Source organism: Propithecus coquereli, unplaced genomic scaffold, assembly GCF_000956105.1.
Source record: "Propithecus coquereli isolate 6110/MARCELLA unplaced genomic scaffold, Pcoq_1.0 Scaffold76, whole genome shotgun sequence".
Lineage (NCBI taxonomy): Eukaryota > Metazoa > Chordata > Mammalia > Primates > Indriidae > Propithecus > Propithecus coquereli.
Window position 1 is genome coordinate 5,625,418 of NW_012153729.1, and position 23,236 is coordinate 5,648,653.

The 23,236-nt window shown below is 59.2% G+C and overlaps 1 protein-coding gene across 1 annotated transcript in view; it reads right to left on the reverse strand.

Annotated features, from left to right (window-relative positions):
- Positions 1-1,049: 1,049 nt before the first annotated feature.
- SDK2 (sidekick cell adhesion molecule 2) overlaps positions 1,050-23,236 on the reverse strand; it is a 150,985-nt gene continuing 128,798 nt past the window's right edge. The window contains exons 39-45 of the mRNA XM_012662229.1: positions 21,193-21,354; positions 18,511-18,636; positions 14,394-14,558; positions 12,971-13,111; positions 12,569-12,707; positions 10,989-11,115; positions 1,050-1,403 (exon numbers count right to left, since the gene is read on the reverse strand). Of these exons, the coding sequence (XP_012517683.1) occupies positions 1,050-1,403; positions 10,989-11,115; positions 12,569-12,707; positions 12,971-13,111; positions 14,394-14,558; positions 18,511-18,636; positions 21,193-21,354 (1,214 nt within the window). The remainder of the gene's footprint in view (positions 1,404-10,988; positions 11,116-12,568; positions 12,708-12,970; positions 13,112-14,393; positions 14,559-18,510; positions 18,637-21,192; positions 21,355-23,236) is intronic.

Below are 23,236 nucleotides of genomic sequence, written 5' to 3' on the forward strand. Positions count from 1 at the left end.
AGAGTGATGTCTGCACAGATGGAGGTTCCTCACCCCCCCAGCTCCCCACCCGAGGTCAGCTGAATTTCCTTGCTTTAGCAGTTCCCATTTTCCTCCTCCTTTAAGGATGGGGAAGGTGGTACCTGGATTGGAAGAAAGAGAACAGTCACAGCTTCATCTTAGCTTCCTGACTGCCCGCCGTGCATCACACCCCACATCCCACGGTGTCTGAGCCGCCTCCTTACACCTCTGCTCCCCAGACTTCAACTCTCCTTGTCCGTGCTCAGGAAAATGGATTCCAGCAAAAAGGAGACAGGGTTCAGCTGGAGGGACTCTCCCCCAGCCCTCGGGGCCCTCTTCCTTGGATTCTCAATTTTAAAAAAATATGCAGGAGCAAGGAAGTAGCTAAGCAAATTCTCACCCTTTAGGTTTTTTTTTTTTTTTTTTTTTTTTTTTGCCTTTTTCTAAATAAACCAAATGCTTGGTGGAGAAGCTGAGCAAGGGAGGTGGGCAGCAGAGGCTGCCGAGGCAGGGCAGACGTTTGGGCAAGGCCATTTGATGCCTGCCAGGGAGGGAGAGGGGAGCAGAGAGACAAGGCGGGCTCTGCCTCTGGGACGCCCATCGTTCTGCAGAGGAATGACCAGCAGCGGCCTGGAAGGGGGCAGCTGGCTGGACATCCAGAAGCTTCTTCCTCCCTCACCCCTGCCGGCCTGAGAGGCCTCCAGTCCTTCTCTCTCCCTTCTCTCCGCCTCTCTCCAGCGGCCCAACCCACTCTGTGTCCCCTGCGGCAGGGACATGGCCACTTCCCGAGCTCCGTGCAATTCCCAGAGGAGCAGGAGCCCCACAATCTCGCGTGGAAGAATCGCTGGCCACACACATCCTTCCTGGTTTTCTCCCCGCTTCTCAAGGCCGGCTTTGCTGGCCCTGGAATCTCTGCACAAATAAACCCGGGAGGTGAAAAGTTGACTTGGTTTCTTGGTGTTTTTGTTTTCTGGCAGGCGGTGGGAGGAGGGGTGGAGGAGGAGTTTGGTGCCATTTTTCTTTCCTTCTTTCTTTTTCCGCTTCTGTTGTCAAACAAATGATGAAAATCCTGCTATGGGAGCCCGGGAACCAGGAGCGAGGCTGCTGGGGGGGCGGTAGAGGGTGCTCTGCTGACTCGGGGGATTTGGGGGGTTTTGGGGCGTTGGAGTCCGGCTGGCCTTGGGCCGAAAGAGGCTGCCCTGCTGGGTACTGTTGCTGTTGGCGATGGTGGCGTGGTCCGGCTCGCCGGAGTCGCTCTCCGTGTAGCTGTACGCCTGGGCCCGCGAGATGCCCTTCTGCTGCCGCCGCCACGAGTTGTAATATGTGGGGTCGCTGATGTAGTGGTTGACAAAAGAGTGGGCCTTCTGGTGGCTTGAGTCGACCTCGTACTCACTGTCGCTTCCCTGGGGGGACAGAGAATTAGGGGTTGTCAGTGGCCCCACAGGGACAGGTCGTCGTGGTCAGAGCTGAAGGCCCAGAGCACTCTGGTTCGAATCCCTGCTCTGCCTCTTTCAAGACTTGGGCCGTGGGCGTCTCGGCCCCCTCACTGCCAGGGGGGACTAAGCCTCTTTTATGCCACGTTCTGCCTCCTTCAGAGCAGACCCTGGACGTGAAGTGTCTGCTTCACTGTTGCCAGGGCCGGTAGGTACTCGATGAGAGTTGGAGACCTGCGTTCTAACCTTTGTTTTCAACCGAGGTGACATTCACATAACACAGAGCTAACCATTTTAAACAAGTGTATGATCCCGTGGCGATTAGTATATTCGGAACGTCATGCAACCGTCACGTATACCCAGCTCCAAACCATTTTCTCCACCCCAGAGTAAAACCTTGTGAATCCGTCACTGCCTGTCTCCTCCCCTCGTCCCATCCTCCCAGCAATCTCTAATCTCTTTTCCCTCTCCAGGGATTCATCTAGCCTGGAGTTTTCGTATAAGTGAAATCGTACAGTACGTGGGCTTTTGCGCCTGGCTTCTCTGACACAGTGGAACGTTTTCAAAGTTCACCCGCAACGTACCGAGTTCTCATCTCCGTGCAGCCTCTGGCTTGGGGGACAAAGCCGGCACCAGACTAAGGCCTTTAGAGACCCCAGTCGGTGACAAAGGGCTGGTGCCCACCCATGTACACTCCGAAATTAAAGCAACACTCAGTTATACAATAAGCATGAGAAAACCATCAACAAAAGTTCTGAATTTTCATGCGATGATAACCTCGAAGCTTTCTGGGGAGGAAATACAAAATATTAAATTATTCTTAACATTTTTTTGATACTTTGGTGTCCTAGGCACAGGCTTCATCTGCCTGTGGGGGACATTAGCCTGCGACAAGAGTCAATCTGGGTTGCAAAGTAAAATCTGAACTGTGGAGCTAAAAATATCACACACACCCCCTCCCCCACCCCAAGCTCCCAGCAATGTTTTGAGAATTAATAAGACAACAGATGGGGCCGCCCTCAGAACTCTCTGGAAGAGAAGTGCTCAGATTTTAGTGAACAGCACATGCTCAGTGAAACGCAGCTCCGAGGACCCCACCCAGGCTTCCGGCCCTTGCCCTGTTGATGCCCCCGCCTGGGGGCAGTTATCGATTACATCAGCCACACGCCATGGGGAGGATCTCAGTAGCAAGGAAACCCGGCTGCCCCGGACAAATGAGTCTGGGATGCTCAGCTGCGTCCTGCTGCACAGGCAGAGAATATGGAGCGCTGACCTTGCCCAGGGGGTCTGGGCTCTGGGAAAAGGAAGCCACGGCTCGTTCTCAGGAACTCAGAGTCTTTCATGACATCGGGACCTGGAGAGACACAGCTACGACGCATCGAACCATAATGGTGCCCGTTACCGGAGCAGGTGCTCTGCCAGACAGCACGAAACGCTGACTGGCATGGCCCTATTTACTTTGCACACCTCCGTGCTGCGGCTACTATTGCTACCCGGGTACTAACGCCCTGCGGGTGCTGCTGCCACCCCAGCACCAAGGAGAACGCCGGTGCAGAGAGGGACAGGTTTTGCCCAGGGAAATGCTCTAGCTGGGCTTGAACTCAGATCTGTCTGACCTTCCAAAGCCCACGGCACCCTGTGCCCCCACGCTCCTGCCTGGAGGCCACAGGATGGGAATGAGAGCCCCCCACCCGCCCAGTGGGAAGTAGATGCTAGATCTGCTAATTTACGTCCTCTGGCGGCTCCGCTCCCTCTCCTCACCCCTCCACGACCCCAGCCACTCTCCTTACCACCCCCCAGCAGACACCCCCAACCCCCACCTCAATCCCCTTGGCGGTCAGAGCTGGCTGTCCAGGACAATGGAAAGTCCCCCGGCCTTCTCCCCATGACGCAACGCGGCACCATGAAAGCCCCTTTCTGTGCCCACTGCCCAGCTGCCGGCCCAGGAGAACAAAGGGGGCTCCATATGCCGAGGGGCAGGCACCTGACCTGCGGCAGGAGCGAGGCCGGCCTGAGGCGGGAGCCGTCGGCAGCGGGGAGGCTGGAAGGCCCGAGAGGCTCAGGGACTGTGGTGTGGGGGGCCAGAGGAACGCACCAGAGTTTTCTCTGTAGGTCAGGTCTCTCTACCCACTAATTGGCTTAAGTAGCTGCTAGCATCATCCCCAGAGGTTCTAGAACTTTGGCTGGCCCCCATCCTGCAGCAAATGAATCTCTGGGGTGTGAGGTGATGGTGGCAGGATGAAGTCCCCACTCCGGCTCCTACTGGCACGGTGTTTGGAGCCACCACTCAGGCTCCCTTAGCCTCAGTGTCCTTGTCTGTAAAATGGGCAGATCTCCACAGTTCACGTGGTGGAATGAGCTAACATACGGGAGATTGCCGTAAAGGTATTACTAGGGAGAGAGTGAGGGTGGGCCTCCGCAGGAGCGGGTAGAGATGGAGTGAGAAGCCTCAAAGCCCCCCAGGGAGGAATCAGAGGGGCTGGGAGCCGAGCCGAGGAGGCTGACTCAGCGCTCAGGCAGCTGGAAAGGGAGAAGAAGGTTCAGCTCTTGCCCCCACACCCCCACTCCGAGAGTGGGGCACGTCTGGTCTGGAAGAACGGTGGGCAGTGGCCTCTCTAGCTCGAAGCCCCTTCATCCAGACCATCGCCGGGCCACCAGCTCTCTGCTGAGCACCTGCTGGGTGCCAGGCAGTCTGTGGGCAGCACCCTCACAGGATGGAAGGCAGGAGGAGGAGGAGGAGTTGGCAGCCAGAGTCCCGCTGCAGGAGGGGGCTGGGCGGGGAGAGTCAGGTCTGCCCCCTCCCCCCAGCTCTCCAAAGTCCAGGGAGGGGGTCTTTGCATCAGCGACTGCTGCTCCTGCCTCCATCTCTGGGAACATCTGTTTCTTTTCTGGGTGGGGGTAGGGTGAGAAGAGAAGAAAGAAAGTGAGGGGGGACCAGGGGCTCCTATTGCAGCTTTCGACTCTCACGGGCCTCGGTAATTGAATGCAGCTTCCCAGGAACCGGCCCAGCACAAAGGGGGCCTTTCAGGGGCCGCCGCCGGGCTGCCAGGCAATCAAGCCACTGCTTCAGCTGCCCGGTCTCTTCACAGCCCCTCAACGCCACTCAATCAGCAATTGCCAGGGTCTGGGGAGGGCAAGCTCAGACTCTCCAGGCCTGGGGACGGCAGGGAGGGGGCCAGAAGGAAGGAGGCCCCTGGAAAGAAGAGGGAGCAAAGGCTTCACGTTTTTGTCCCTCTCCAGCCCTAAGGATCCTGCCCCAGGCCCAGCAGGCAATGGGCAGGGACCCTCATCTTGTTGAATCTTCTCGTGAAGTCTGGGAGGAATGCGTTGCCCCCAGATGACAGAGAAGTCACCCTGCGCAACTCCTTTGCAGTCTGGAAGCCGGAGCCCCCCCACACCCATGGTCCCACGGGCTCTTCTGCAGGATCCTAGCCGAAGCCGCAGCTTGTCCGCGCACAGTGCTCCAGCCTGTGACCTCGGATGCCCTCAGCCTTGAGCCAGCCAGGGCCGCTCCTGCAGGGGCTGCAGCCTCCTCTGGATTAGAGGTGGAGTGGGGGTGACGCACTAAATGTCTCCTGGGTGTCTCTGAGAACCTCCCTGGATGCCCCCATGAGACACAATTTTGTCACGGCCCTGGGCTCCCTATGCTAAAATAGCTGGAAATCTTCCAGAAATATCCTTCGAAAAATGTCAGTTCAGACACAACGTCATGCGTGCTACTTATGCCCTCGCAGGTAAAGCGACTGCCCCCCAGCTGTCAGAGATGTCTGTGGTCAGGGGCCTCTTGGGAGGTCCCTAGGGTGGGGTTGGAGGCGGTGAAGGCCTCTCTCTTTCAATCTCCCCCTGTGCCAGGCAGCTGGGCAAGGCCAGGTTGCAGAAGGCACAGCCCTCAGAGCCATCCGGCCCTGGATTTGAATCCCAGCTGCTTAGACTTCTGAGCTCTGTGACCAGGGCATGATTCTTGACGTCGCTGAGCCTCAGTTTCCCTGCCTGTTAAATGGGGATTGTCCCACTTGCATGGCAGGATGGTTTGATGTTAAATGAGGACATACTAAGCACAGGCTTGGCACATGGCAGGCACCTGATATGTAGCTGTGCCTCCCTCTCCCTGGACTCTCTCTGCCCTGGAATGTGTTTCACATTTCGCAGAAGCCTGGGCTGCCAGGGTCTGGGTGGGTCGGGCGACAGAGACGCAGCAGGGAGGCCTCAGCTGAGCCTACGAGATGCATGGCCCAACCTGGCGGACAAGCGGCATACACGGTTAAAGTCAGAGGCACTCAGCAGGGGCGATGACGGAATATGACCACCATTGCAGCCATCCTTGAACCCACGCTGCTCCCTGCTTCTAAGCATGACCTGCTCCTGTTCACAGGTGCAGCTCAAATAAAGCCACCTCCTCCAGGCAGCCCTCCCTGCGACCCCGGTGGAGTGGCCCTTCCCCCGGGTTTCCTCACACTGCTTTCTCTGCCCCTGCACCACAAGAAACAGAAAGACTGTTGTTCACCACTTTCTCCCTGAAGTTCCTGTGGTCCCATAATATTTTCATGAGAACTGACAACGTGATCATTTACACACAGGCGGTCTTCCCAAGTAGATCACAACCCACTATAACGCAACATTCATAGGCGTCCGTCCTGCCCACCACTGTAGCCACCACTCGTAAATCATGTCTGTTTAGTGGGCGCAGAACAAATAGTTGTTGAGTAAACGCACCAAGGAATGAATGGATGAGCTCCACGGACAGCCAAACCTGCACTCACTCCTTCCAGGTGCCACAAGGGGCCTCACCTGCGCAGGTGTGTAGGGCAGAGCTAACTGGAGGCCGAGGGGCTCCCTGACTCACTCCACCTCATCGTCTTTACCTGAAAACGGCCCTAACACCATCCCTGCCTCCTGCCAGCGCTGAGACGTAAGTGGGGACATTCAGAAGCAACCCTTCGAGTCCCTTCTGGCTCCTAGGAAGCGCGCCACAAATGCTCACTGTTAGCGCTGAGTGCCCAACAAATGGTACCGAGGATATGACGCGTCCTAAATATTTTCTCACTTTCTCATATAAGCTGGATTCTATTATAATGTGCTTACAGGGGCCGTCTATGATACGGTAAAGAACTGAAGGTCGAGATTAGAAGGTGTGTGCCTCTGGCTTGGAATTTCCTTTTCCGTTGAGATTTGTGTGCTAAACAAATACATATTTTTTTCTGCCAAACTTGGGCTCTTATTTTGAAAATGGAGTTGGAATGCAGCCATACTGCAGTTTTAGAAGTTCCATCAAACCAGCCACGGGCTCTTTAAAGCTCCAATCTGGGGGCGCACCCTTTCCTCTGCCGGCTGCCCCGCTGTACCCTTTGAGGCACAGCCCCGACTCCAGCCCGTGCCCTCTCTGGGGAGCCAGCCTGTCTCCTCTAGCCCCTCACCCACCCTGAATTGCGGCCTTTCTCACAGCGTAGCATGTGTGTCTGTTTATAGGTCAGATCGACTTCTTGTTTGTTACCGAATCACAGGGAAACGGCCGGGCAGATTTCTGCCAATTTTGGACTGTCCGTTTCGGGTGGTCTGACGTGGAATGGAAACCAGGCTGGTGTAGGCAGAATTCGCTCTCAGAAGACCTGGGGGAGGGGAGCCTTCAGAAAGGTAGCAGTCATTTTCCCGAGCTGCTGAAACTCAGGGCCCCAGGCCCGAGTGGTTGCTGGGCCTTAGGGACGTGCCCTCGCATGAACTGTCACAGGCAGGGCAACTACCAATGAGCACCCCCCATCAGCCCCAGGTGGAAGTCACAACCGTGGCTGGGGCATCCCAGACACAGAGTGGCAGCCAGGCGGCTTCTCACCTGGGCAGTGAGGAGCAGCAGGACTGACTTATTTGCATGTCTAATGAGGACATTAGAGAGAGGCCAGCCGCTCTGTCTCCAGTCTGTCCCCTCTGGGCCAAGGAGAGCTCCCGCCAGGCAGGGCCACATCTCTGTCACCTCTACGTCCTAGGAGTGTGCTCCAGAAATGAGTGTCGACGAGAAGTCAGTGTCTGCCCCTCCCTCCGCACCCACTGGAGCTGCGCTCACCGCCCTGGAAGATGCGACATCCGGGCCTCAGTGGCTGTTAAGGCACAAGCTCCAGGCTGACCTGGAAGCACCAGGAGCAACCTGTAGCTGAAGCAGGTCCCTCACTGAGCCAGGGACGGCCCTGCCGTCACGGAATCATGGAGCAGCCCCTTGGGCTCTCTTGGGGACACTTAGGCATGATGGCTATTTGCCAGCAGGCATGGAAGCAATTCAGCATCTGACAGTGGGTACAGGATACCAGTGCCCAGGCATGGGGGGACCCGGGTGACCGAAGCCCTCCCGTGACGAACGTTCTCATGCTCTTCCGTCTCTGAGCCCAGTGCCCTGGCAACGGCCTCTGGGGACCTAGACTGCCTATGGTGACCCTAAAGCCAAGTGCCTGGTTTTCAAGAACAATTCTAGAGTGAACAGACCCAAATTGTCATGGACACCTTTTCCAGAGCCCTGTGACGAGCTGGCACTGCACAGGCTTGACCTCATCTCACTGAACGTCCTCCCCGTACCAGCTTCTGGACAGGCCTGCGTCGTGTGGACGAGGGGCCGTGACAGACCCTCTCGGGTCAGAATCATTAAGGGGCAGCGCTGGGACCCTAACCCGGGGATCTGGCACCCAACCACGACAATGTCTTTTCAAATGAGTGTTTCTCCTTCAAAGTAGCTACGGAGAAGGCTGGACAGTCATCCAGCGACCTCAGGGTCCAAAGCTGCTTGGGGAACAACTCTAGTGCCTGGAGCGCTTTCCTTTGAGGGTCTTTGTTCTTTGAGGATGACTTTGAATTTTTTTTTACTTGTCAAGTGCATCAAATTACAGGAGTGAAGTGAGTGCTTGGCCCTCTTGAGTGTCTCATCAGCAGGTTCTGAAGGCTTTTCCAGAAAGGTCTGCAGTGAGGGTGACATGACTGGCCCGAGGGTGGCTCTGGGACAGGGTAGAACCCAGGGGCCCAGCCGACTGCGGTCAGAAGGCCTGCGTGCAGGGTCTGGCCCTGGAACTCAGAGCTCCGATCTCAGACTCATACTTTCTGCCCTTTGCAGCTGAGCCGACTCACTTAACCTCTCTGAGCCTCAGTTTCCCCATCTGTATAGAAAAGACAACACTAACATCTGCCTCAGGGGGTCGCTTTGATGATAAACCGAGGTGAGTCTTGTGAGACACCGAGTGCGGCCCTCAGGGGACGGGGCGGTTGCTGTTACTTTGAAGGGGACGCACTTCTCTGGATGTGCGACTGTGGGAGTTGGTCAGGAAGGAACAGTAACTTCACAGCCACGAACCTTTGTCTCTATCCTGGGAACTTAAACTCAGTCTGGAGTCGTTCTGGTTGATTCGCTTTCCCCATGACATGTCATTCTTTTAACAACTATTTATATAGAGTGCCCAGGTACCGGGTACTGTTCAAGACGCTGCAGATGCAACAGTGATCAAAAACGCTGCAAGTTCCTGCCTTGGAACTTGGCTTTCAGGGTAAATAAGCCCAACCCAACCCAACCAAGCCCCAACTCAAACCCTGAGCCATCTCGAATGCCTCCAGCACCTAGATGGTGGCCAACTGCCCCCCAAAGGGGCTTGAGCATTCTGCTGTGACAGTGGCCTTCTGGAACCTGGGAAGCCTCCTCCCTCTAGGGCATGTGCTCCACGGAGTGACTGGTCCAAGTTGCTATGGAAACAGTGTTCAAGTGATGGGCTTGTTCTGAACAAGTCAGACCGGGGGCGGAGAGGGGATTCCAGGCGTCTCTGCCCGCCCTGGGGGTGGCTTCTGCAGCAGGCTGCTCTTCAGCACAGGGACTCTGCTCCCAGCCACTTTGTCAAGGCTGGGGGCCCTGGCATGGCCACATGGCCAAGGGATGATTCTGCGTCCCTGTGAGGGTCCTCCAGATTCATGCAGGGATGGTGACAGCAAGCTCGTGAGATACCCGGGCAGTGTCTTCTGCACTCGGAGGGCTCATTCCCGAAGGGTCAGCGCCCAGCCAGCGAGGGTGGAATAACGATGTGCTCTGCAATGCCAGGGGCCAGGGCTGCCAGACAGCGTCACACAGGAAGTCCCTCCCGCTGGCCACCCCTCTGCATAGACAGAGAAGGCCCATGGGCAGAGGGAGTTCCTTTATCTTTCCGAATTCTACCTAGAATGCCTGGAGTCTAAATGTTGGTTGCCATCTTTGGGGAAAGGAAAAAAATCATGCCTCAGGGAAAGGACACAGGCCCCTGTGGTTGGCCTTGTGAGTCTCCAATATCTCTGAGGCTGTAAAGAGTTAAACACTCCTAAGAAAATGTCATGACCTGAATCACGCAGGCTCAGTGCAGCTCTGTCCCCCGTTGAGCCCCGAGTAAGCCAGGCCAAGGTGGGGTCTCTGTCCCTGCCAGCTTTGAGCTGGGGGTTAGGTCCGGCCTTCCCGGCTCTGCCAAGCCCCCAGTAGCCCCAGAGCTGCACAAAACAGCAGCGAGTGGGAGGCCCTCACTCCACGGGCCCACGCAGATCGCAGGCTTCCTGGCACCTCCGGCCTGGCCAACAGCCCTGCTCCCTGCTGGCACATCTTCCGTCACTTCCTCTCCCAGGACTGGGCAGAAAGGTCCAGGGCGTGGGACACAGTGGCCTTTCGTGGCCCCTTCCTTGGCAACCACCAGGCTTGGCCGAGGCTGAGGGGCCTGGGGTGGGAAGCTGCAACGTCGCGTGGCTGGAACGTACTCAACGCCTCTCCCCACGGCCTGGGACAGAGCGTCCCCGCGTGACCCACCTAACGGTGGCTCTCTGAAGCTCCGTGTCTTCCAGAGGCACTGTCCCCCTCTCAGAGTAAAAGCTGACATTTATTGCACGGTTACCATGTGCCGAGCTCTTCTGTGCCTCATCTCAGCAGATGTCCCCACAGCCCCATGAGAGAGTGTCGCCATCCCTCCCCCCGTTCTACACATGGCGAAACTGGGGCTCAAAGAAGTTGGCTTCCCGGGATGCCCAGCTCACAGGCAGCAAAGCCGGGGCTCAAACTCAGGTTCGAACCTATGAAACTTAATGACTCGCTGGTCTACACTGCTTCCCACCCTCAGGGCTCTGGGGCTCGCAGCCCTCATTCCTGGAGCCCATTCCGATCCCTGAGTAGTTAGAGTGCACATTTCTCCAGCCCGGCAGTGCAGGGTTGCGTGTCGCCCTGCTCCTCGGAGTCACCCTCTCTGCAGCCTCAGCGCACTTCCCTGCAGGCAAGGCCTACGGAGTCACTGAGCGTGTGGGTGACTCCTGCAAGTCTAGAGGATCGTGCTCTCGGGGAACCTCATAGGATGAAGGTTCCAGGGACCCCATTAGCACTGGGTGCAGACTTTGAGTGGAACTCAGGAGGTGGCAGCTGGCCCACATATGACTTTGGGGTAGATTCCTGGGCCCCTCAGTCTTCATGCCCATACGGGAAAGGGAGGAAGGATGCCCCGGCGGCACTCAAGCCCTCTCCCTTCACTGCCCTGCCCGGGGAGGCGGCCGCTCCCCTTCCCTCTCCAGGGCACCTGGCCCTCCTCCCCTCACCTGAGAGTCGGAGATTTCTGAGGGCTTCTCGGTCAGGCTGCTGCTCTCTGCTGGGATGAGGTCATTGTACTTGGTGACATCCTCATCCGAGTAGTGGAGGCTGCCCGGGCTGGGCCGGGGCGGAGACCTGGAGAGAGCAGGGGAGTGAGGCTGAGAGATGGCCTTGCTCAGAGCAGAGCCCCTGCCGGGAGACCACAGTGAGGCCTGAGGGCAGGTGCCCACGGGTCCCCTCCACCCTGTGTTCCTCCTCCTTCCTGTGATCACTCTCCAGAGCCTGGGCCTTGGATACAGGAGCCTGGAGGAGGACGAGGAGGGAAAAATGGGGTGCCTGGCTAACTCTGGGGGTGGGAGAATGTCACCGTGGCTGGGTTCAGGGCCTCAAGCTTGGGGCTGGACTGGTGCAAATGGCATTTCCATGTACACACAGTGGCGTAGGGACACATGGAGGCCTGGGTGTGTGTGCCATGCACTCGTGATGGGAGAGGCTAGGAGGGCTGGGGTGGGGGTGGCCTCCGGTGAAATGCCCCCTTGTTACATGTGGCAGGGCCCTGGAGCCAGCCTGGCGGGGCTGCCGTGGCCATGCTGGGCTGGGCTGGGCCTGCCCTGGCAGCCTCCAACAGCTCTTTCTTCGGAAGGCTGGACTTGGCGGGGGATGAGAGCTCGGCCGCTCCGGCCGGCGAGCCCCTCCCTCTGTCCTCCTGATGAACACACACGTCGCTTGGTCCCTCCAAGAGGGAGACAGAGAGAAGCTTTGTGAGCTCCCCTGAGGGCGGCTTGACTCCCCTGCCTGCTGGGAATGTCAACAGGGCTGAGGCCGAGACAGGCGCCCCTCCGGCCAATCTCCCCCCAGCTCAGGGGAGCAGAAAACTGCCATGTCTCGTCCAGGGAGGCCGGGGTGGACCCAGGCAGGCGCCCCCACCCTTGGAAATGGACAGTCCAGTGGCCCCAGGGAGGGGGCACAGGAGGGGCTGGGGTCAGAGACAAGTCAGGAGCGAACAGGAGCCGGGCACACACTGCCAGCCTGTCCTTCCCTCACGGAGACCGTCCTCTAACAGCTGTAATAAGGCCCCGGGGAGGGGGTTTCCCGGACAGGAGGCTGGCTGGGGCGCGGCAGTGATGGGGTGCTCCCGCTCTGTCACTCAGGTGTGCTTGCCTGGTCTGCCCTGGCGGGGCCTGTCTCACCTTTGGGGCAAGTGACTACTTGCAGGTCAGTTTCCAGAGCAGCTGGCTCCAAACAGCAGTGGGCTGTTTTAAGAAATTTGGCCAGTTATTTGCATTCTGCTGCCATTGGCAGGAACTCTCAGTAGCCACCTCCCTGGTGTGTCCTGCCCCCAGGCTGCGGCTGGGCCTGGTGGGGCTGGTAGAAGCTGGTAGAAGCCCTGCTGCTGGGCCCTGCTGTGTCCTGCGCTACCATTCCCAGCCCCGGAGCGTGAATGCTGCTTCCGGGGGCAGGGTAAGGCCAAGCAGGTGCTGCCGCTCTGTGGCGCCCCCTACAGTTCTCCACACCCGGGCACTGCTGGGCCCTCCAGCCTGGTCCCCAAGCCCCCACCCCACGGCCCCCCACGCAGAGGGCCCACTACCTGGTGTACAGGCCGTTCTTTCGGCAGAAGGAGTTCTTGACGGAGAGCCGCCGGTTGTTGAGTTCCAGGGCAGGGAAACTGCTCTCGTCCAAGCTCATCATCTCCCCGTGGCCTAGGCCTCCAGACTTGGCGCTGTTCCCTGGGGGCACAGTGACGCCCTTTAGACCGCATGGCCTCGCCTCTCCCACCTGCTGCCCCTCACCTGGCTGGGCCGCCCCCTCTTTCTCCTGCTGGACTTGAGACCGACACGAGAGCCCGGGATTGTGTGTAGGAAGCCTGGGCTGCCCCACCCGGCACACCGGCAGGTGCACTGCCGGGAGGACAGACCTGCCACCCCCTGCTCTGGCCAAAAGGGAGGAGGCAGACACCTGAAAGTCAAGTCCAGCCGGCCAGCCCCCTTACCCGCGTCTGTCTTCTTGGCGTACTTCTTGCTCTGGCCGCGGATGATGAGCACAAAGACCAGAAGCAAGATGAAGATGAGGCCGACCAGGGCGATGACCACCAAGAACCACCACTCCTCGTAGAAGGGGTTGGTTTTCTGGGCTGGAACATGGGTGGCGTCAGGCTGAGGGTGCTCGGCCCCCTCCAGCCTCCAAGCCTCCCTCTCTGGCGGGGACCCTCCCCACGGTTCACGCAGTTCCTGGGGAGGCAGCGTCTGTGCCCTCTGAACGAGGGAGAACCTAAGACAAGCTTGGTAAGGATGTTTTCGTCTCAGTATTGGCTCTGGCCAGCGGATAAAGGACTGCGAGAGGGCTGATGTGAGATGGGTTCTGGGCTTGCCTTCCCACTCATTGGGAAAGAGTGCTGGGGTTGATTAGTGATGTCTGCCAAGGACACAGGCAGTGCGGTGGGGAGTGGCACTGTGCTGGCTACTTTTCCTTTCTTTCCTTGTCCTTGCCTAGGGGCTATCTTGACAGGTAGACCTAACTTTGTGTAGGGAAATATGCCTCTCTGGCCTGTAGGAGGCCAGGAGAGCTTTGCCCAGGGTTCAGTTTGGACTGACTTTTTTCCTGGTGGCGGAAAGCCAGGCAGGTGGGAAAATGGATGGGAAGAGGTCTTTACAATGCCTCTCCCCATCTTCCAAAACCGCTTTACTGTGCTTTCCGCACCCAGCCAGAGCTAGCCATGTTGCCGTTGACCGGCGCGGGCTCTTCTCTTTCCGTCTCAAAGCGCTTCTGTGCCATGATTTGGTTCTATCAATCTGGGCAAAGGAGGACGCGTGTGAGGGACAGAAGAGGACAGGACCCTGAAAACTGACCAGTGAGCAGAAATTCTGAGCTGTGCTTCTGCCCTGGGGGAAGGGGCCTTAGCGTTCAGAGTGGTCAGTGGTTAGACTTGGGGTCATGGGTTTAGACACTGGAGTCCTTGGTGTGCTCTGGGACAGGGAGAAGAATGAGGAGAGGAGGAGGGGAGGGGGGCGGCCCCGCCCGACCTGGGCGCTGCCCAACAGGGTCTAAGGCCTGCTTGAGTCAGCTATGGCTCCACAGGCTGCCGACCTGTCATCTTTGGGGGGCAGTTTCCATGGAAACACAGTTTATGGCCTGGCACCCTTGAATCTCCTGGGCAATGAGCTCATGGAAGCTCACATCTTGGCCCACTGCTCCACCCCTACCCAGGGCTTCTGGAATCCTAGAAAGGGAGCCCGAGAGATCCAAGGCTCCAGCTTCCTCTGGAGTTGAGGGCTGACCTGGGCCTTGGAGCCTGGAGGGGACAATGCACTTCCGTCCCCACCCCAATGCCCCCGGTACTCAGGTGCCTCTTCTTCCCCACTGCCCAGCATCCGTCACCAGGCTCTGCCGAGGGCCCCCACCCCACGGGCCGGTACCTGGCACAGACTGGGAGGGGCTGCTGGGGGTGCCGAAGCCGTAGTCGTTGACCGCGATGACCCGGAAGTCGTAGCTCACGCCCGGCTTCAGGATGTCCATGCTGAACGTGTAGGAGCTCACCTCCTTGGGGATGTCTTTGATGAGGACGTCCCACAGCCCCTCGTCTGCAGGGGCACAGAGAGGGAGCCCCCGTGAGGTGAGGGGGGCCCAGAATCCTACTCCCAGCCCAGTCCTGACGGGGGCCGGGCCTGCCTGACCGCCCTGCTCAACACTGACGCACGGTGCGTGGTCCTCAGTCCATGTTTTTTAAAAGGACACCTTTTATTCTTTTTAGTAAGACATCTGTAACACATTAAAAATATGCACTGTGCAGAAAGTGCTGTCACAACCAACCCAGTTCCACTGTCCAGAGACACAGGCTCAGCACGCTAGTACTTGCGTGGGCAGAGCTCTACACACGCCGTCTTTGGGTAGTGAAAACGGTTGGCAAACATGATTTTAAGTGGCTGCCTTCGATTTTATCACGGGAACACCCTCCTCTACTCAGCCGGGCCCCTGTTTTTCTAACCCACTTTTCTTTTTTTTTTTCTTCTTTTTTTTGTTTTTTTGAGACAGTCTCACTCTGTTGCCCCGGCTAGAGTGCTGTGGCGTCAGCCTAGCTCACAGCAACCTCAAACTCCTGGGCTCAAGAGATCCTCCTGCCTCAGCCTCCCATGTAGCTGCAACCCCCTTTTCTATTGAAAACGTATGCAGTGGTGGCATCAGACAAAAAAACAAGAGAACTTCTCTTTTCTTTTCAATCACAGCTGCAGGGAAGAGTTGGGTTGCCTGAGAGGGTTTGGTCAAGTTGCCTGGATTTGATGGGGCCCATCCTCAGCCGCCTCCTCTCTTAGAAGTAGAGATCAGAGGAGAAAGAGGGACCACAGGAGGTGGGAGGAGTCCCCAGTTTGTCTTCTACCCCATGTTGCTCCAGTCATCCCATCCTTTGAGTTCCTGAGCATCCTTCAGGCCTCCCTTTGTCCCTGGCTCTCTGGGCCTTGCTCTGTGGGACAGAATTCACTCTCATGTTGTTTGAAAGGAACAGCAGGGGAGCTCCCTGTGCCGGAGAAGTGGCAAGCATCTGCCACGGCCCAGTGGCATCTAGCAGGTAGGTGGGGTGGCCAGGAGGGGCCCTGGCCAGAGCATCTCTCCATGGAGGAAGGACGTCGGTGGGCCATGCTCACAGGTCCTCCCTCCGCAGCCTTCTCCTGGGAGGCCACCCAGCAGCCAGTGGGTCCTCCAGGCTGCTGCCACCGGGGAGCGAAGGATCCCCGAAGGATCACTGCCCCCAGCAGGCCCCCCCCAAGCACCTCTGGCTTTGTCCTCCTGCAGCACCTTCTTCTCACCCGCAGCACCTTCTTCTGGACCCTCTGTCACAGCGGCTCTTGGGGCCAGAGGCTCGGTCCCCGGGCTCCAGCCAGCCCCTTCCTGGGGCTGGTGGGTTTTACTTGTTTTCCTCCCTGCACTTTTTCAAAAACCCGGCCGTGTAAGTCCGCTCCGGTGGAGGCGCCACGACCGCCCCACCATCCTTTGTGACCTTTCAACCAAGAGTGTGGTGGGATCTGCTGAGGGGCCGCATCCCCACTCCAGCGTGGACCCCTCCTATTTGGGGAGGGCCGTGGGGCCTGTCTGCATTCAGAGCCCTCCTCACGGGGGGCTCCAAAACCTTGGCCTCATTGTTGGTCATATTGTTTCTGAGCATCTGCCTCATACACATCACGCCTTCTTGCTTCATGTCTGTCTCTCCCTCTCTCTCCTGCGAGGCTGAGCAATCCCTCCGGGCGAGCATCGCGCTGGCTTGGCTTCGTCAGCCCGCACCTGGCACAGGCACCTCCCCCAGCGTCTGCGGAATGCACGAATGGAACCTTCCTTCCCCGGCCTTTCCGCAGCACGCGCACCCAGTTTCGGCGCTTCACGCTGTGGGGTTCAAGTGCTGGGGTATGAATCCAGTGACTGAATTCTCTCAGTCATCTCTGAATAACACTCATAATGACGATGACAATGACAATAGCTGGCACGTGCTCCTTCGCCAAGCATCCCAGGTCTACACACTTTGCTTTTCATATCCATAGCAATGGCGAGAGGGAGGAACTGTTGTCCCCATTTTGCAGGTGAGGACACCGAGGCTCAGAGAGAGCTGAACTCCTCTTCCCAAGGTCACATCTCACACCACCATGAGTGGCAGAGCTCGCCGGACTCCTGGCACTGAATTTCGTCCGGGTGCCCAGGGCAGTGCTGTGCGCAGCTGGGAGCCGGATCTGCGTTTGTTGGATGGGCGCAGTTTGTCGAGGGCCCTGCTGCTGCCTTCTAGAAGCTGGGCCTCCTGCCTGCTGTTAACCCCACGCGGACACGAGGGGTGGGGCCGGGGCAACCAGGCCGGGCCAGAAGCTGCTGGAATGTCACGCTGTGGCTCTGGCCTGCAGCCCCGGGGCTGGCTACTGTGCAGGACCTGTTCCCTGGGCCTGTAAATCCCTGAGTGAATCTGCCCCTGGGCCTGCAGAGCCTGGCAGCTCTCTGGCTTGTGGAAAGCGGGCGTGTTTAGTTATCCTGCGCAGCATGAAGCATGGCCATGCTGGGGAGGCATGCATGGGACAAGAGCTCTTTCATTCTGAAGACAGCAGGGGTGGGGGGCACAGAGGGGAGAAGACACTCCCCCCACCTCGTGACAGCAGGCTGCTCTCAAACAGTCTCAGGGACGCACCCCATGTCCCCTACCCACTCTCCTCCCCTCACCTGGGTTCTGACCCTGTCCCCAGCTCTCTGGCTCTGCTCTGAGTCCTGGCCCCTCATGGGGTCCTGGCTTGGTCTTTCCTTTTACCCTCAGTCCTGATTCCACCTGTGGCCAAGTCACGGCCCCCAAACTTAGAACACCAGGGTCCCACGCTGGGCCTCCCAGGGAACACTGGAAAATCAACAGGGCCCAAGTCCAGGGCCAACATTCCACAGCCCGGCACCCTGGCCGGCCCACTTGGGTGGAATAAACAGGTGCAGGCCCTGGCTGGGAGCAGCACGCAGCGGTCTCCCAGCCAACTCGGCAGCCAGCACTGCAGGGCCAGGGAGGCACCATCTGGAGTGGGGAGGCAGCCAGCCCTTCGTGCATCCTCTGGCGACAGGCAGATCTCGGCGGCCAGGTGTAGTACCTCCTTGCAACTGCGATTATTAGCATAAGATTAAGGCAAGGAGAAGGTGGTATGGCTTCCAGGAACTGCTAGAATTATTAACTCTTTGCCATGGGGTGCTGAGCGCCCAGCTGCCCTGAGGTATTAAAGATCTGTCACTGGGATGTTTTAATGTCCCCGTTAGATGTACGAGCTACTGATATGCTCAACTACTTCCCATGATGGTGATTATTGGCTATTCGGGCCGGAGCAACAGAGCCTTTTTCTCTCTCCACTTCGATCACCTGAGCACGGATCCAGAGTACAAAGAACAAGCCTCCGGCTCGCTGGCTCTGGCACCTGCGAGTACCTCCGAAACCTAGCAACGGGGAGCTGGCAGGGCCGGGGCTCCCGCGAGGCGCGGAGCGGGAAGCGGGTGTCAGGACAGTGAAACAGGAGCAGTGGAGGTGGCCCACGGTGACTTATCAGGCGCTCGTCTCCTGATGGCTTTGGAAGTTCTTGTGATTCGATTTCAGGCTTGACAGGAGAGGTTGGTACAGTTACGGGAGCAGCCGAGACAGGCTTGATGGCAGAGATCGGGCTTGAGGAGGCAGCTGGGGTCTCCTTGGTTCTGGGGCAGAGGTCAGGATGTCGAGTGGAGGGTGCGGTTTAACCCACGCGAGCCCAGGGCTCGCCCCTCTGGCTCCTTGAATAGTCCTCGGCCCAAGAGGGTCCTCACTGGCACTAAGAGCCATTCTTGGGGGGCCCCTGGGTGCTCCGTAACCAAGAGTCCAGCTCTGGGAAAGCGCCTCCTGTTTCCACTCTCCAGCAGCACCCGGGGCTGGAGGCACCTGCGAGGCACCGGTGCTTTCTCAGGCGGAGGACAGACACAGTGCCGGGGGAGGGACCCAGGGAGGAGGGAAGAACGAACTGTGGAGTCTCGGCCTGGTGGGGTGGGGGCCGGCGGGGCGGGACGCACCTGAAGGCCTGGCCTCTATGACGTAGCGGGTGATGGGCCCTTTGCCGGGGTCTCCGCTGGACCAGTGGATGGCAATGGCAGAGCTGTACCGCACGATGACGGGCACTCCAGGTGGCCCCGGGGCACCTGTAAACAGCACACAGAGGATGAGGGGACGTACGGAAACCAGAGCCACCACTGCCGGTCAGCCTGGGCTCAAGGCGGAGGGCTGGGCCACCAGACCAACCCGGCCAAGGAGCCTCAGGGAAGCCCTGCGAGGGCCGAGGCCAGGCCTCCCAGCGGGGGCTGTGGTCTCCGGGCCAGCTCCCACCCCACATTCCAGACCCCAGGGCAGGAGAAGGCGTCGGGGATGATCCAGAAGGGTCCCTGGAGCAGAGTCAGGAGACCTGGGCTTTTAGTTCTAGCCCAGAACTTATTAGATGGGTGACCTCGATCAATTCACATAGCCCTCCAGTGCCTCAGTTTCCCCATCTGTAAGGGCCTTCTGGAAGCTAAGGCTTGAAGGGCTGTGTCACGGGCGTCAGCAGAGGTACTCTGGTGATGGCAGAGGGGCCTGTGAGAGGAGGGGGGTGGCTTAGGGGGGCTAGGAGCCCCCAACCTCTCCCCTGGAGTGTGACAGTGGCGTCTTCCCCACCTCCTGCCTGAAATCCCCCTGCCCCAACGCCATTCGCCATTAGGCTAGGCAAGGGGAGGGGGCCTGGGCTCGGGAGGGCTTGGGCTTCTGCTGCTAGGAGGGGAGGAAGGACTGGGCTCTCCTGGCACGAAGGTCGCCAGGGCAGCAGCCGGGCACGTTGTAGGAGCCAGAGCAGGAGAGGGGGTGACTTCTGAGGGAGGAGGAGTAAGCCAGGTGTCTGTCTATAATACAAGGGACCCCGAGCCCCTCTTCTTTTGGGGGTGGCTGTCCAGAGGCCCACCCCGTGTGCTGTCCCCCAGGCCTGCTCCCCCCAGATGGGGAGCTCTGGGTCTCAGGAGCCTGGCACACAGTAGGTGCTTCCTCCATGCTTGGGGGACGAGGGGACGGGCCAGTGCAGAGTGGGTGGGTGACAGGCTGGCCGAGTGGCCTCTGTGGACGTCTGCTGGGAAGAGAGCTGTGTCCAGCGCCGCACTGAAGCTCCTCCAGGGCCCGGGGAGCCCGCGGGCCGGACAGGAGGCCCAGACCCACCCACACAGCCTGCAGCCCTGCCTGGCCCTGCGCACAGTCCCGACTCATGGCCTCGGGGCCTCATTTCCTTCCTTCCTTCCCCCAGTGGCATCCTGCTTGCAGCCCCAGGGCAAAGGCAGCAGGGAGCAGGAGCAGTAGGGGACACAGCCCGAGGAGGTGTGGAGGGTGGACCGGCCCCCAGGACCCCCATTCTCAGTCTGCACAGAACAGCCATCAGGGCTGGGGGAGGAGCCATCATCTCCTGGACCAGAAGCTTCCCGAGAGTCTAGCCACTGCCTGGCTGCATGTTCTCCCCTGCAGACCCCTCCGCTCTGTCTCAGAGAACCCTCCACCTCCTCCTCTGTACTCCCTTCCCTCCCCACACCCCTACCCCACCCCCAGCCTGGGACACTTCAAGACTCAGGTCAGAACAGCCCTGTCCTGTCCCTGAGCTGCTCGGCCCTCCCTCCGGCTTCCTGCCTTTGCTTCCCAGGAAGCCGACTCAGGTGAGCGGCAGCTTGGGCTGGGGCTGGGGGCAGATGAAGGGCAGGGCGTGTGCTGTGCGTGTGCGTGTGTGTGTGTGTGTGTGTGTGTGTGTGTGTCTCACGGGGGCAGCTCCCTCCTGGGCAGCTTCCTCCTGCAGGCTTTGTTCTAGGGAGCCCTGCCCCTTCCTTGCAGGACAGGACTGTGAGGAGTAGAAAGTGACCAGACAGAAAGGGAAAGTGAAGAGTGGCCGGCCTGAGCCACCAGCAGTGACAGCCGCAGGGTGGTGACAGGCAGGAGGGGCAGGAGGGCCGGCTCCCGGGACCCCTGGCTGCCGGGGATGGAGGAGGAGATGGATTTTAGGGGATGCTGGGAGGGGCTGTGTCCTTGCTTGTTGGGGGCTGGTGGTGAGGTGCGGGGGGCGTGGGCCCTGGCCCTGAGAGGCTGCTGCTCCATCAAGGGTTTCTCAAGGTGCCACTTCCGTGGGAACCTCCAGGGCCTCTTGGGGTCAGTGCAGGTTGCAGGGCCCACCTCAGCCCCAGGGGATGAGCCTCTCTTTGCAGCCACCCTAGGAAGGTGATTTTAGCAAGAGCTGAGGGTGCCTCTCCCGCACCGTGCTCACCTGCTCAGAGAAACATGCGGGGGGTGGGAAGATGGCTCTGACCAGGTCAGAGGCAGGGGGCCTGCAGGCTGTGTCCCTCCGGGATGGAGGTGACGGGGGTAGCACGACTGGGGGGAGGGACCATCAGAAAGGAGTGGGCGCAGCTGCCAGGCCATGCCCAGGGCACTGGGCCTGAGGGGAGGGGCTCTTCTGGGGTCTGTGGCTTGAGGAACCCAAGGACACTGATGCCACTAACTGAAGTAGAGACGTCGGAGTGGAGAGAAGTGGGGGGAGGGAGGGGCCCCTGGGACCAGGGCAAAGAGTGAGCCCCTCCCCCCACTCTGGGTCCCCCGGGGTCTGGCACAGCTCTTGACAACAGGGGCCCTTCTGACTTGGGCGGGGCTGAACAATTTAGCGTGTAGGGTGGCAGCTCAAGTGTGGCCCGTCACTCTCCTACCTTCTCCTGGGCCTGTGGTGACGTTGGCTTCGATCTCCGGCCCGTAGGTGAAGGTCTTGGCCCTGATGCGGAACCTGTAGGTCATCCCCTCCGCCAGGTCCTTCACCTTCAGCCACAGAGGGTTGCTCCCCTTCACGTCCACCGTCACGATCTTGCTGACTCCTGGGGGGACACAGCATGTGGGGGCTTCAGCGGCCTCACCCCTTGAGACCAGGCTGAAACGTCACCTTAGCCCACACAGCAACGCTGCCCACGCGGTGTTTCTTGGACAACGGTCCTGCAAGCTGTTCTCAGGAAAAAGGGCTCCATGGTTAAATAAGTTTGAGAAAAGCTATGTATTTTATGTGTCTATTGAACAACCCCTGGATCCTTTAGCATCTGGAGGAAAAAACCGCTCAGCATCCTGTTTAACATAACGATTGTACCCCAGATATATTTCACCCCCATTTTTATTCCCCTATATAATATCCTATGGAACTAGAATTCTAAGGATAAGCTTTCAGGCAGTGTTGCTGTAAAGATACCAAAAGATAGAGTTGGAGGGGACACGCTTGCCACCAGCTCTGACACCTGGGCCCCAACCCCAGTCTGTCTCTGGGCTCCGCCTCCTTCCTCTTGTGCTGGTGAGAGCCAGGAGCTCACCCCGGGCCCTCTGTCACCTGCACCTGCCAGGCTCTTCAGCCCCCGAATTGCAGCTGCAAGAGGGGAGCTTGGGACAGCTCTCAGGAGGAGGAGTCCACGCTCTGTACTTCCCAAGTCCGAACTCTTCCAACCGCCAGCCTCCCGGAGGGCCAGGACTGGTTCCATATCCCATGTCCACCGAGTGTACCAGTCACTACTGAGACAGGCCTTGCAGCCAGTGGGCTGGGCTCACACCCAGCGCGGGCCTTGGCATGTCCCTCACCCGGTTCAGTTTGTTCTATGGGTGAAAACAAACACCCACAGCACCTTAGACTGGGATGTTATGAGGTTTGAGTAAAATAACAGAGCACCCAATCTGTGTATTGCATAGATGGACTATTGAAGGACAGAACAACGGATGCTCAGGAGGGGCTTCCTGGAAGAAGCAATGACCCCCCAGGACCAGGAGCGGGGATACTGGGCCCTTGAGTAAGCTCCTGGACATTTCTGAACAACCCCCCCGCCCCACCAAGGCTGGGGCCTTGGTTTTCCCTACAGGAAATGGGGGCTCTGAGACTCCTGGGGGGCTGGTTTGCTGCTGACCTGAACCCAGGGCCAAGGCAAGAACTGGGGTGTGGATACCGTGCCAGCCAGGCTCAGGCACAGCCGGACTATTGTGGGAGGACGGGAACCTGCGAGGGCGAGGGGTTCAGCCACTTGCTCCACATCCTGCCAGACCGAGCCCCCGGAGGGAGGCAAAGTACTCACATCACTCAGGGTGGGAGGGCCCAGGCGGAGGCCCCTGTGAAGGGAGCTTGTCCCAGGTCCCTGTGACCTCTGTCCTCTGCCCCCTTCCTGGGCCCTGCACCTGACCGGACCTCCTCCTGGGGCCCGGTGGCCCCTTGGTGTCCTAATACACAGCTCCGTTTGCAGAATGAGCTGCTGGCACCCAGGTGGTGGCAGGAAGACTGAGGGCCATTGTTCCCTCGGCTGACCCAGAACTGCTGGCCGCAGCCACGTTCCCAGGGCCCCGCCCCTTGTTCTTGCCAGGCTCTGCTGTCGGGGGAGGGGTGAGAGTGAGGCGGTGACCCCAGAGGCCGGCCACACCCCCAGCGCCTCGCTGGGCTGAGACCCAGGCAGCCAAGAGCCTTGTCCCTTCCTGTCTCTCTGAGTCCCCGTCCTCATACGATGGTCGCTGGTGACAAAACAGCAGTGACTTCTGCACTCTGCTCACCCCGGCTCACGCTCATCACCGGAGGCTGGGCGGCCCTCGGGGGTAGGAAGCTGGCAAGTGTCTGACGTCCACTGTCAGGGTCAGCACGGCCCAGCAGGGAGCCGGAGTGGGGCAGGGTCCCTGCTGGGGCCCGAGGAAGGGGCAGGGGGCTGTGAGGGAGGGTCTGATGAAGGCTCGGATGAACAGGGT